The sequence below is a fragment of the Thunnus albacares genome, chromosome 24 (assembly GCF_914725855.1).
Source record: "Thunnus albacares chromosome 24, fThuAlb1.1, whole genome shotgun sequence".
NCBI classification, from domain to species: Eukaryota; Metazoa; Chordata; class Actinopteri; order Scombriformes; family Scombridae; genus Thunnus; species Thunnus albacares.
The window spans coordinates 15,671,226-15,685,764 of record NC_058129.1 but is presented as its reverse complement, the minus strand read 5'-3'; the positions used below and the strand labels follow the sequence as shown (position 1 = coordinate 15,685,764).

Here is a 14,539-nt window from a genome sequence, read left to right as displayed (position 1 = left end):
TGAAACGCTCAAAGACACCCAAGGGCTTGCTGTTAAGGGACAATTCCACTGCGAGATTTTATTTACATTTTCCACTACTTAAGTGCGAGTGGAAAGCTTTTACATAGGTTTGCTGGATATATTAAATGTTAAATCTCTTCAGTCGTTCATTGCCATTTACTTCCAAACTCCATTAATATGAATGCATTTATCCTGTAATCCAATTTCTGCTTGTATGCAAGAGGAAAATCCTGCCTCCAGAACCATTTTCTGTTGTCCTTTATAAAATAAATCTTTCAACCGATACATTCTCCCTTCAATCACAACCCAGACAAACAAACACATAATACAAAATCTAAATAGGTTGTTTGTTCATCTATTGGTGGTTAACTATTCGCCACATTCCTGTCATGGTAAAACATCACAGCTAATACTGCATCGTACCACTGGTGTTTACACTCGGTTGACCATTTGACGTCAAGTGCCTGGTGATACACATGGACATTTTTTTACTTTACAAGATGACAAGGGTCACTTGAATGCACCATTTCTCTAATTAGATTGTCCAATTTGGGAATGAAGTGCAGGTTCACAGGCGATCTTGAAGGCGTCCACGAGCTACTTTTCAGACAAATCGTAGAGATGACGGTATTTAATGCCCTCTTATTTCTTTTTCCAAACTTCACATGACCTCATTGATTAGCGGATCTGTGCTACATGTCTTAAACAAACCAATAGAGTGATGTAGCCAACTAGATGGCTATGCTGATTGGATGAATTACTTCACATGGCTGTTCCTCGGGTGACGTATGGTAAACAATGCGAGTTACAGCTAGCAGCATGGCGGACGAGGAGTTTGTGCCAAAAACGAACTTGTCAGTTTTCCGTTTGAGTTGTGAGCACATGAAAAGTGTTTACAGCTAGCAGCATGGCGGATGAGGAGTTTGTGCCAAAAACGAACTTGTCAGTTTTCCGTTTGAGTTGCGAGCACTTGAAAAGTGTTATTTTATGATTATGTTGCCTTTTGGCTTGTGTTTGTTGTGTTTTAATGGTGCAAATGGAGAAATTCATAGTCGTAATTCATAATTAAAGTCTGGGCATTTCAAAAGTGAGAAAAAAGATTGTAATTTAGATCGTGGTTGGGATTAAATTAATTGTGATATTATTTATTGGCCAGATCACCCACCCCTAGTTTATAATGGCCTTCAGGTACCAATCCTCATGGGCTACTGGAAAATATAAACCTTGAACTGTGACACATTTTATATTTTGAACAGTCAAACCAAAAACAATACGTGATTACATTAGGAGCTTCATTAGGCCTTATTTTTTACTGTGATGTTTAGACAATAAATGTTTTGCCAAAGTAAAAACATCAAATATTTCTGACATGATGAAAATGACATGACAACAGAAGATCTCACAATCACACAACAGTTGGCTTCTGAGTTCAACCACAGTAACAAATGTGCCCTGCAAGAAAAATAACACCCCTGGATTAACCCTTTCCTCCCTATTATCACCTCACTGACCCCACTGACATTCATTATGCATCTACCCTTGGGAAATGAGGACATATAAGAGGATGTTTGTTCGCCAACAAGAGGGCTGAAAATTGCTTTGCTGCGATGAGGTTTGACCATTACAGTGTTACAATACTGACAGTATTGAATGTCCCATGACCTTTTGTGCCAATACACTTGTTTGTCAATGTTGTATAATAGCAGGGACAAGATTGGAGATGAAGACTTGGGGATTTTTTTCCAGATTATGATGGTGGTTATTTGTCCTGTGGTTCTCCCAGCTTGGGTTTTAGACATCAACCACCTTTTTAGTTGCCACTACACATCTGTTTATCCAAGAATCTTCATATCAAGCCCCATCTTATGCTACATTTGACTTTGTAATTACTTACATAACTAACTACACTGCAGGTTGGGAAGTTACAGTGAGGACACAACACTGTCCCATATTGTTTGTACCTTCTTCGAGCTAATGAAATTAAGCTACAAAAATCAAATTTGTACTGGTATGTCCCACTGGGAGCCCCTCAGGGACCCCTCCGGGTCCCAAGACCGCATCTTGAGCACAACACTGACATCTGCAACAAACACAATGCACATGCACACATGAAGCATGCAAAAAAAAGGGGCTCAAATAATGAGGCGGAATGGTAGGATGGGATTATTTGCCCTCTTCCCATAAGGTTGCATTGCATTCTCCACAGATATCAACCAGCTATGCATTGCATTCTGCAGAGATAACAATAAGCATTGCACTGAATTCTCCACAGCTGACAATAAGCCATGCATTACAACCTCCACACCCACCTGAAGAGCAGGAGATGAGGAAAACGGCGAAGGCCAGTTTGGTGGCGTCTCCCATTTTCCATCCGAATCTGATCCTCTGACTAGAAAGAGAATAAAAACCAAAAAAAAAAAAAAAACAGCCCAAAAAATCTCAAAATTAAATGTCTTGTTGCTCCAGGGAGCACTGTCTCTGCAAAAAGGACATCTTTAAAATGTCGAGATCGAGCCTAAATCCAAAATATCCCAGGTAATGCAAGCCTTACTAGTCCAAAAAAAGAAGAAGAGGGGAGGAAGAAGAGGAGGAAGAGGAGGAGGAGGGGATGGTTGGTGGTATTTCCAGGTTTACAGACAAGCAACGGAGGGCGACTTGTTGGCATTCAAGCCCGGGCTGCCATGTATTTGCCAGGTCTGTAGCATTGTTATGAACAGACGTGTTCACCTGTGTTATTGTCAGAGCAGCGGAGCAGAGAGCCGTGCCACAGCCGGGCAGGGCTAACATCCATCGGACTAGAAATCAAGCGCACTCCGCTCTCCAATCAAAACTTCCCTTCGGCGAGCTCCGTGGCTTTAAAACATCAAAACGGCGTTCAAACGAGCATTTCCAAAACCTTCCGGCACGAAAACAGCGAGTTTAAAACGTTGAGTGTTGTTGTTATATTCCGTGTAGGAGCTAGCAGTTTCGTCCGACAGTCCGGCGGCGCTGCCCGGCCACAGCCGAAAGCTCCGTCCGCTCCAACGGGGAAACACAACCGAGTACGAGGCTCTCTCCGGGGTTAGCCCTCTCCAAAAATGGGCCAAACACCCTTCCCCCGTCGAAACGACTTAAATGGAAACGCAGACACACTATCATATGATAGCAACAACCGCTAAAGCTGCCGTTAATCCGTGTAGCTAATGCAGCTATCGAGTTTAGGACGAGCTGGTTTTCCCAAAGTCCGCTGCCTCCTGGTCGGGACAAATTTTTCAAGATGGCGTAACCGACCCGCCGTCAAGGCAGCCGAACTGTCGTACAACGCTTCCGGTAAAGGATTTCAAAATTAAATGTTTCAATGGGACGTTTTTAAAATCTAATTTATTATTATTTATTAATGAAATGTGGTCTTTTTTCTGTTGTCCTTTACAAAAATACACACCACTGACATCTGCAACAAGCACAACACATATGAAAAAAGTGCACAAATAATGAGGCGGAATGGTAGGATGGGATTATTCGCCCTCTCCTCATAAGGTTGCATTGCATTCTCCACAGATAACAACCAGCTATGCATTGCATTCTGCAGAGATAACAATAAGCATTGCACTGAATTCTCCACAGCTGACGTTAAGCCATGCATTACAACCTCCACACTCACCTGAAGAGCAGGAGATGAGGAAAACGGCGAAGGCCAGTTTGGTGGCGTCTCCCATTTTCCTTCCGAATCTGATCGTCTGACTAGAAAGAGAATTTTTCTTAAAAAAATCTCTAAATGAAATGTCTTGTTTGCCTTTCTGTCTCTGCAGAACGAACAAATTTAAAATATCACGATCAAGCCTAAACACAAAATACAAAAAAGTGCCCAAAAACAGACATTTTACAAAAACAAATCTTTCAACCAATACATTCTCCTGTCAGTCACAACCCAGACAAAACAACAGATAACACTTGCAAACAGGCAGCACTGAAAATAGGTTTTTAAGTTGCATCAGAATGCAAACAACAGGCAATGAGATCTTATATTTCAAAAGAAACTCCATTAATATGACTGCATTTATCTAGTAATCCAATTTCTGCTTGTATACAAGAGGAAAATCCTGCCTCCAGGACCATTTTCTGTTGTCCTTTACAAAAATGAATCTTTCAACCAATATATTCTCCCTTCAATCAAAACCCAGACAAATAAACAGATAACACAAAATTGAATCTAAATCCACTGGTGGTGAACTGTTTGTCACATTCCTGTCATGTGTTACAGTAAAAACATCACAACTCATACTGCAAATTCAGGCATCGCACCACTGGCTTTTACATTTTTTTTACTTTACAAGATGACAAGGGTCACTCGAATGCACCATCTGGTCTTATGTGGGGTCAGATTATCCGATATGGGAATGAAGTGCAGGTTTATAGTGGCCTTCAGGTCCTCTGAAGCACCAATGATTTTAACATCATGAGCTTCAAATTGATCCTTCTTTACTCTAATGTTTAGATGTCCAGATGTCAACAGAAAAAGCAATAAACATGAATAATAAACATAAACACAAATATAACAGTGTTAGAAAGAGAGGGACAGTCATTTATAAAGATTCTGTGTGGTGGGGGTGGACTATGATTAAAACTATGTGTGTACAAAAAAGCAGAATATAAGTGTGTAAATAAACTATGTGTGTGTGTAATAACAGGATATATTGTATATGTACAGTTAACAATTAAACAATAAAATCTATATACATCTGAACAGTGCAGGACAGACAAAGACACAGTACAAACAATATGAATGTGAATGAGATATGGAGGTGCAGATGCTGTGTTTACAGTCTTTTACTGTCCTTGTTAAAGATGGCTGTTGCCTATTGCCAATTTACACTATATATAATGTAACTGGTTAATACAGGCTGGACTACAGGCCTGGCAAAGTGGAGAACTGCCCTTTGATTTTTGGTAATTTGACCAATTATTGGACAATTTGCACCATTTACACTAGAACAGGTCATTCACTAATTGGAAGGTTGGCGGTTTGATCCCTGGCTCCTCCAGTCCGCATGTCGAAGTGTCCTCGGGCAAGATACTGAACCCCAAATTGCTCCCGAAGGCCATGCCATTGGTGGGTGAGTGACTAGAAACTCCTGATAAGCAGGTTGATACCTTGCATGGCAGCCTCTGCCATTAGTGTATGAATGGGTGAATGTTGGAATGTAATGGAAAGTGCTTTGAGTGGTCAAAAGACTATAAAGGCTCTATATAAATGCAGCCTATTTAGCATTATCAGCTAGGTGGATCCTGCATTGTTACCTAATCTGGGGTTCTGTGTCAAAGTGGTAAGATGTTTCAGTATACTCTATATATAGTATATTCTACTTTATTATTTTAGTTCTTATCAATAGACTAATGGCCCAACAGATTATTTTTTGAATTTGTATTTGAATTAATTATAATATTTAGCATTAAATTACGGTTCATGGTTGATATTTTTATGTTTGGTGTTTCCTGTGAATGTTCTTTAATCACTATTACACAATTTTTTTGTTTTTGCTTTCATTTTGAAGGCAAAATAATTCAACTTCCAGTACCAGTCGGGCTCACTGTAGCCAGCTTGACGCAACAGTTTAACGAGCTAGGGATTGTTTTTGTTCGGGAAGGCTGCTCGTTTTGTACTCCGGCGTTTTCCGTTGCATCAACAGCGGGGCGGAGTCATGAGCAGTTATCACCTACATGCTATTTGCAGATAAAAGGTTATAGTAGGAAACAATCTTTATGCTTGTGTGTACAGTATTACTGATATTATTAGGCATGTGTGTATTCTTTTGTCCTAAATATACAGCTAAAACTATATATATTATATACATACATTATATAAAACACCCCCATAGCCCATTATAGTGGTGCCTCACAGGTTTAAACCATAAAATGTATCCTATTTTAAATCAACAGTCTGTCCATAACATATAGCCTGTCAACCCCATGTAGGTCAACACCAATTGCACCCACATATAGCCTCATGTATGTGCTACTATACGGTCACATATCAGATGTCAACATGGGTTGGGCGCTCAGTAATAAATGCTGAGAATACCGTGAAGTACAGATATAGGTTTGGCCCATCCCCAAATCTGCATGACACTAATTCTCTCTAATAGCCTGGAGCAGATCTCCAACCATAAGCGCTGCTAAACGATTAGGAGGTCAAAGGTCTCAGGGGATTTCTCCGCCAAGCTGGAAGCTGAGTCACCGGTTCTATATTGGAGTGTTGGCTTTCATCTACAGCAAAACACACAGTCCTGTACATAGCTTAATGGTTGGAGCTCCAGGCACTAACACTGGCCGGGTGAGGAGTTCAGTTCCTGTACATGTTATTCCCCTGGCAGCGATTTTGAACTTTCATCACAAATGAACTCTCTCCGGAAAGAGCAAGTACTGCTCGGCTCTGTCCTGGAAATGTGGGGGATGTTTATTGTTTCACTGATTCACGACTGACAAAAATGTTAGAAACAAGGGGTAATAAATAGCAGGTTCTTTATCAGGAAAGATATTTATAGTCAACCACAGCTGTAAATAGCTGCATAATAAGATTATTCTTCATTGTGAGATTCCTTTGTCTTGCGTCACAAACAATTAACTAATTCAGTTAGAGGAATTCAGGATGAACCTTCCACGAACTTGTGCTTTAACAATCCTTTGCATGATACCACTAGTGGAGGAATCCTGCAAAATATCAAGTATCATGATTTTAATAAGCAATGAGGTTATTTTAGAGACAGCATAGTTGGAAGATTAGACATTCTTTATCAGATCTGTCATTTAAAAATATAAATCAGGGTCATAACAGTAAAACAGCAACAGCTTTTAATCACATACATCAGTTCAAACAATATCAGAACATGTACAGAAAAAGTTAAGTTTTATTAATAACTTAAACTCCCTCTTGTTTCTGACCAGGAAGATAAATTCTCTGGTCTTTGTTTGTTGGTGATGCAGAGGATGAATGATTCAAGGCTGACTTTTCTGGGCCTCCTTGATGCGTTTTCATGTCGTCATCCAATTCTGTTTGTCTGTTTTTAGGTCTGCTCCGAGGTCACTGAAACCCAACCAGCTGCAGTGATGCAGGTAAATATAATTATTGCCATTTAAGGAAGAGAGTTTCCTCCTGGCTTCTACTGTATAATGTGTTCTTTCTTGTCTCAAAACGTTGTGTTGGTTTATTCTGCATAATTATACATGATCAAATTACATGTTTTCAATGCTCTGTTTTAGAGGCTTTCCCGTTCCAAGAGAGAAAAATGAAAGAAATACTGAATTCTTGCAAATTTTCACTGAGTAAAAAAGTCAAACTGAGATGTTCAGCACATCTGAAACCAATGTTTTCAGTGACTTGGAGCAACAATAACAGTCTTTTTTGTGCAAAACAACATCAATAACAAGACATAATCAAGAAATTAGGTAACATAAAAGATGAATTTGCATGCATTGCATTAACTATTAAATTGGGTTGAGCTATAATTAGGCATCTGATGATATATGGAAGCATGTACATCTAAGTCTGTGGCAGTTTATCCACTGTATGTGTGTGGAAAGATGAAAAACAAAACAAAACTGGGACTTAGAAACATAAAAGGATGATATATACTATTAGGAATAGCAACAGTAAACCAAACTCCTTACAATAATTCTCTAACTGTGGACAAGGAGGCCTGAGATGTTGCTGTTTCAGATCATTTTACCACAATAACAATAACTGCACATCTTTATTCCTTAACGAAGCTACGAAGCTCTGTAAAACGAAGGGAACATAACACACATTAGTAAGCATTCAGCCATGACGAAGGGATGACTTGCATTACGCTCGTGTGGAAACCGGCGGGTTGGGTTGTGTATCTATCTGTCTTCCTTTGAGTGGGGAAGACCTACAGTTTCGGGTCCTAGAGATTTACCGCCCAGCTAATCCCATTACTCAACTATCAGATGCCAAATCCCCTCTAATGGCATTACACGTGCCAGAATTACGTATGATGATGCTTGCTAATGAGAGCTCAGCAGATATACCTTACTGGAACCAGTGGCCCTTGCGTACAGAGTAGCCCCATGGCTCTGCGGCTTAATGGACTCAGTATTGAGTGTCGAGGGAAGTCAAATTTATCGACAAAGTGCTTTTAACAAAAAGCAGGTTGCTCGCAAAGTGCATTGCAGAGCAACAAAGGATACATCTAAAACTGCGAGCAAACGCGTCGAATTGTTAATAGTTGAGGGTAGAGAGGGGTGTGTGTGTGTGTGTGTGTGTTTGTGATGTGTGAGGGTGCGTGTGCGTGTGCATGTGACAAAGAGAACCGCAGGACGACGATCAAGGGCAAGTGGACACTTTAAGATGCAAGTATGAATGATGAATGGAAGGATGGAGTTTCCCCATTCAGTCCTCAAATCAGCCGCGTCCTCTGCATCCGCAAAGGTCGTTCTCAAAAAACGTGATATGTCCACTTTGTGTAAATAAAAGCAATTTGAAATTCATACACACAACGCAATTAGTGTTGACTGGTTCTGCGGAGCATCAGCTGAGGGTAAATCAGCTTTATTTTCTGCATCCTTTTCTTAGAGTAGGCGTGTGTTTTTTCAAAAGATCGATCAATTAGAGTTGTTGCTCTGGCTTTACCACTTGACAAGTATTATATATGATTTACCTCATTTGGAAAAGGTGAATGCCTCTAAAACATAATATTGTGCATTTGTACACATTTTTAAGGCAATCTAGTCTGTGAATTTGAGGCCATTTTGACTTAATGTTCAGAATTTTAAATATTGTCTATGTATAAATGATGTTTTGTGAAATTTTTAATTGTGTTAATTAGCAAATTGTAATGTCATTGCCTTTCAAACTGCATTATAGGGTCCACGTTACATCCATATGTGATTATTAATTAAAGATTAAAAACCATGAAAATCATGTTTTTTCTGACCCTTAGTGGTGATGTAGAAGTGTACTCAAGTACATGGTGACATCACAGCTTTCCAGCTAGGTGTTAAATTACTCTTTAACATCTCATTCCAAAAACCACCAGCATTCACGTGCTTCTGGTTTCAGGTTTTCCACCAGATTTTGAAACCTGGCTGCAGAGATTTGCTCCCATTCAGCCGCAAGAGCACGAGTGAGGTCGGACATTCATGTTGGGCTCCCCAGTCTGCGTTCCAGTTCATACTAAAAGGTGTCAGATAGGGGTTGAGGTCAGGTCAGGCCCTCTGTGCAGGCCAGTCAAGTTCTTCCACAACCAAAGAGAAAATATGCAGCAGAGAACACGAGCAAAAATAGAATCAAAGTCGCATTAAAGAGACATGGAAGTAACATTTTTTACAGTGTGGATTCCATTAAATATCGAACCAGCAGCCCCCTCGTGGGCCAAAACTGTTAAAATCCTCTTTGAGATTCTTCAACATCACTTTAACACTCTGCAAGAGAGGAATTCTCCATCATTTCTACATTGTGCTCCACTAAGAGCGAGCATCACATCAGAAGCCCCTCTTGTCTAATTTAACACTCTCTATCAATGCACAGGCTCTCCGGCTAAAATCAAAGCCTCTCCTTTTGCTCTTAAGCGCCCAGGAAAATGATTTATACGCCTGCTTTCAGCTTGTCGCGATGCCACTCAGAGCGATTTATCTTGTCTTGGCTCTTGCTCCGTGTAGCAAGAGCCGGCCAACCTCCCCCTCCCTCCTTTCTGTTGTTTCAGCATGAATGATCTTTTCCATTGACAGCTTTGTTCATCCCTGCAGGCAGATCTGCACCTGTAACCAAAGCCCGGTGGATACCGGCCTAATTACCGTTCTCATCTGGCACCCAGCTGCCTTCCTTGTCCTCGCACGAACCCATACAGCAAACCACAGAAGAGGAGGCATTAGCGAGTTAAAAATGAGCCTTCATCGCTGCTGCTGCTGCTGCTCCTGCTCCTGCTGCTGCTGCTGCTGCTGCATGAAAACCACATATCTCCACAGCAGCACAGCGTTTCAGGGAGAGAGAAGAGGACAGGAGGAAGGTTTTTTTTTTTGAGGTTTCAAGGGCAGGGGCGGGGGGGGGGGGGGGGGGGGGGGGGGGGGGACACATGAAATTTCCCGAAAGAAGGAAAGAACACACTAAATCTACAGTTACGTCGTCAATCGTTGACGACAGTTCGCGCTTATGTCATGGAGGCAGGTATCACTGTCTTCTTAATCCCTAGCGTGCCTGCTGATCTGTAGCAGCTACTGTTTTTACACGGAGACATGCAAGAGCTGTCAGCAGCAGAGCCTCGAAACATCGGGCTCTGAAGGCCAACTGGAGAAGGGGGGAAATGAGCTACTTGTGTCCGAGAGGTTAACAGGTTCAATCTCAGTACGGAAAATCAGAGCACATCCAGGGTAGAATAAAGGGATTTCACTGTTTAAATACCTGTTTGACTGCATATAACTGTATGTGAAGCATGTGGGTGTTGGAAAAAAAACCTTCCTTGCTTGAATAAAAGTCAAATATAGAATATTTTCTGTATTGGAGATATATATTTCTGACACGGATGGACGTGTTGAACCAGACTAGATGATGACGCACGCTGCAGCGGTGCACATTATGTGGTATAAACTCAAGGAAGGACAAACTTATTGTGATGCTTAAAGCGCTGTCATCAAAATCTTTTCATTAAGTCTGCTCTGAGCTCAGTGCCGTATGTACTCATATCAAGGCCTGCTGCTGTAGCATTTATATGCAAATCTTGCCCTTTGCCAAGCTGTTAGATGAATACTGTACATCTCCTTGTTTTTCCTCCCATGCTTATCCTCTAAACAGTTGTTTGCAGTCAGATTTACAGAATTTCCTTCTGGATTATGTTCCTGTGTAGTCATTTCAAGTCACAGAGCAGCGGCGGATCCTCTGAGCCCTGATCAGTCGTTCAGAAAATAGAGTTTGATGTTTTGAGGTTGAGTTTAGGATCAGCGGCAAGTAGTGGAGCGCTGTTGAACTGAGCTACCTCTCCTGAAATATGACTTCTTCGTTCTCTCTTTATTTTCCTCTCCTCTCCAGAGGGAGGTGGGGTGAGGGTGGAGGGGTTGGGAGGGGGGGGGGGGAAGGGGGGACGCGGCGCTGACAGCTCTAAATTTAATACGGAGAGGCCCAAAAATACGTGTTGTCATGACCAGGCTAGTTTGAAAATAACACCAGGTTAAAGCTGAGGAGGCCCATGCTCCGAGCATGACGTGACTCTTATGCAATCACACAATGAGACCGTGATATTTGGGGAATGTAACCCAATACCCCAAAACCTTTATAGACAAGTTGTTGCCAACGTTTTGGAGGGCAACTGTGCAGGCATAAAGGGCCATTTCCAAAACATAAGAGGACCAAGTTACTTTTAAGAGTGTGTGAAGTCACAATTTTTAAGCAGATTTCAGGGCTGAAGTGGAAGTTAATTGAATCTTACAGTCTTACAGGCGCTCAATCAATATTTGTACCTCTTCTTCAGGCAACAGCATATTTAATAAAATGATATTAAATTCGGTTTCTAATATTTTCCAGATGATTAAATTGTAAAAGTAAAGGTTATCCCTGCTTCCAGTAATGTAATCTTCTTATGATGTTTAACAAAGCACCTCAAGTTACCTTCATTAAAGATTTAATTTAATTTAATTACATTCAATCAAGCGACATTAGGAGTGAAGTGGGGTTTTGATTAAATAATATTATTAAGAGCATGAACCTGCATGTTTCTTTTCATGCATATTTTTCCACTTTATAAAAGACACAAAACTCCCCTGAAATACTGGAAAATACTGGATAATTTAGAGCTTTTTTAATGGCAGAAACGTCGACTTCTCATGGCAAGACAAGTCAACACAGGTGCAACTAATAACATTAATGACGGCGCCGTTCAAGCAAAGCAGCAATTAACGATCTTATTAGTTACACCTGTGTTTTACAAGTCAGACATGTTTGCGCTTGTCTATAAAATCTGAATCACTTTCTCATTTTAACAGTTTAAACAAACATGTCTTGGCTGGCTGCGTCAGATCTGTGGTTTCAGTCATTATGACGATTACCTTTAGCATTAATTGGTATTGTTTTCATATTTTAGGGTTAATATGAGCATTTCTAGAAGAAAAAAAGGTGATCAATTACTTAAGAAGTCAAATGTTCTGTGCTGAGAGGGGTTCAGAGGGATTTCTGGATGGAAATTGAAGACAGAGAACGCTAACAAACTGTCATACCCACATGAACCGCTCTGACACTGGAAGTGAGAGTTGCTGACAACAGAAAAAAGAGAATATTTGAGTAAAAACGTTCTACCTGACTGGCATTTTCAGGGGTTTTGTTTTGATTTTGCCCCTATGGTTGTGATATATATTCTCTGTGATATAGCAGGATGCCGACTGGCAAACACATCCCACAAATTCAACGACAAAATGTTTGTCTGGAGCTTCTCATACGACACGTATAAGCGTTTTCTGATGATGAACATCTGATAATCTGATCTGATAAATCTGTTTGGTTGGATTTTGGCACATTTACATCTTGTTTAGGTTTAGGGAAAGATCATCACAACCTAACCCTTGTCGTCATGTTTACAGCAATTTTAAGGGAACAGTTGCAAACATTGGTCTCTCAAGTTGAAGTCTGATGTTTTGTTGACCCACCCATCCATCCCGACCTCCTACTTGTGGCTATATAATTCACTAGCAAGGACCACACCATCAACGAGATGTGTTTGGATGATTTATTGAGGAAAACAATTAATGTGCATAGTTCTTTCAGTTGCTGACTGCGTTGTGGGGAAGCTTACTGGGAATCCGCCGCAGCACCCGGGCAACAGCGGACCCCATGAAGAAACAGGAAGAGAGAAATAGGGCGGGAGGGAGGGGCGCAGAATACGAGAGGGGAAGAAGCGGAGAGGGTTAGGTGGTATTTATAGAAATGCCGGTAGTGGCGTAATTGAAACTCGCTCCTGAAACTTCGCTGAATAGCTTCAATAAATGGAGCAGCTAAGTGCACATTTTCATGGAATTGTTCACTTTGTGATGGGAAAAAGAACGTTAGCCACCTGAAAATCAACCTGTAATGGTAATTACATGAGTGAATGTCATGCACTAGCAGGGCACACCGGTGATATCACTCAGCATGGAGTTCAGTGTCAGTTTCTGAAGAGTTATACTGAAGAAGGACCTCCATCTTTTCGCTCAACTTTTCATCTCTTGTCAAAGAAGGGACTATGACTTAATAGAATTCTTTCAGCATGAAAAAAAATCCCTCTCCTGCCTCTCTGGGTGACAATGGATAGCTTCGTGCAAAAAATCTCAACTTGCTGAAATCCTTGAATCCAAAGTCAAGATGCAGATGCTACTGTCATCGATGGCTCAGCATTAGAGAATGCCTTGGCAACCCGAGCATCAAAAACTTGGTCAGTATACCATGCAAGATGCTATTCCTGCAGCAAAGGCTTATGCCACAAAGCACAAGAGCTCAGATATAGTTTTTGATGTTTACGTTCCATCTAGTCTGAAGACTGAGGCAAGAACAAAGCAAGGGCAGCGAATGAGAAGGAGGGTGACAGATTTCACCAAAACACCCAATAATTGGCAAAACTTTCTGCGAGACAACACCAACAAAACAGAGCTCTTTCATTTTCTATAAGACAAATGACAAATACAATCGTTGTACTCATGAAGAGGCAGATGCACGAGTGTTTGTTCATGCAAAAGATTCAGTCCTAAATAGCAACAAGGTATTGATGATTAAAGCAAATGACACAGATGTGACTGTAATAGCAGTATCGTGTTTTCCATCCCTGAAAGAGCTGGGTCTTGCAAAACTGTGGATTGCCTTTGGTCAAGGACGAAGCCTGAAATGGATCCTCGTTCATGAGATCTGCTCTGTGCTTGGGCTAGAAAAAACAGAATGAAGCTTGTTGTTCCATGCTTTTAGTGATTGTGATGTAGTGTCGGCATTTCAAGGAAAAGGAAAGAAGTCTGCTTGGGACACTTGGAATATGTATGATCAGGCCACAGTCGTCTATCCAAAACGTAGCCAACATCCACCAGTCATTGACTTCAGAGATAACATCATAACATCACCAACTCAAGATGCAAAACATGCTGCCTTCCAGTCAGGATGCATATGGAGTCAAGCATCTGTATGTAGGCCAAAGTACCTGAATCCTAGTGACTAGTGGTGGATGAAGCATGGTGATGGATGGAAGGTTTACTTGACGACTCTCCAACCTATTGCAAAGTGTTGCCAATAGCAAATAGATGCAAATGCTATCAGTTTGGCCTGAGCTGCACTACACTTTGTAGCTGTGTGTGCCAGTTGTAAGGTTCGATAAATACACAATGATGCATCCAGATGCCTATTTACTATGAAAACTGAATCGTCAAGTAAAATATTAGGCAACTGAGACATAAAATGTCTAAAACCTTCCAAAAATGATGAATAAATCCATCCTACAAACCCAAATGTTGCAGAAATAGTTTGAAAACAATAGGGACTGACCTCTAAAATATCAATTTTGGACTGTTTGTTTTGATTATATGAAGATAAATGCACCCAGTAGCC

At 40.9% G+C, this 14,539-nt stretch overlaps 1 protein-coding gene across 1 annotated transcript in view; it reads right to left on the bottom strand.

The window, feature by feature from the left end:
• Nucleotides 1-3,278, bottom strand: part of LOC122976170 (activin receptor type-2A-like) — a 50,074-nt gene extending 46,796 nt beyond the window's left edge. Inside the window, exon 1 of the mRNA XM_044344470.1 lies at nt 2,310-3,278. Coding sequence (XP_044200405.1) covers nt 2,310-2,364 — 55 coding nt within the window. The 5' untranslated portion in view covers nt 2,365-3,278. The remainder of the gene's footprint in view (nt 1-2,309) is intronic.
• Nucleotides 3,279-14,539: the final 11,261 nt, after the last annotated feature.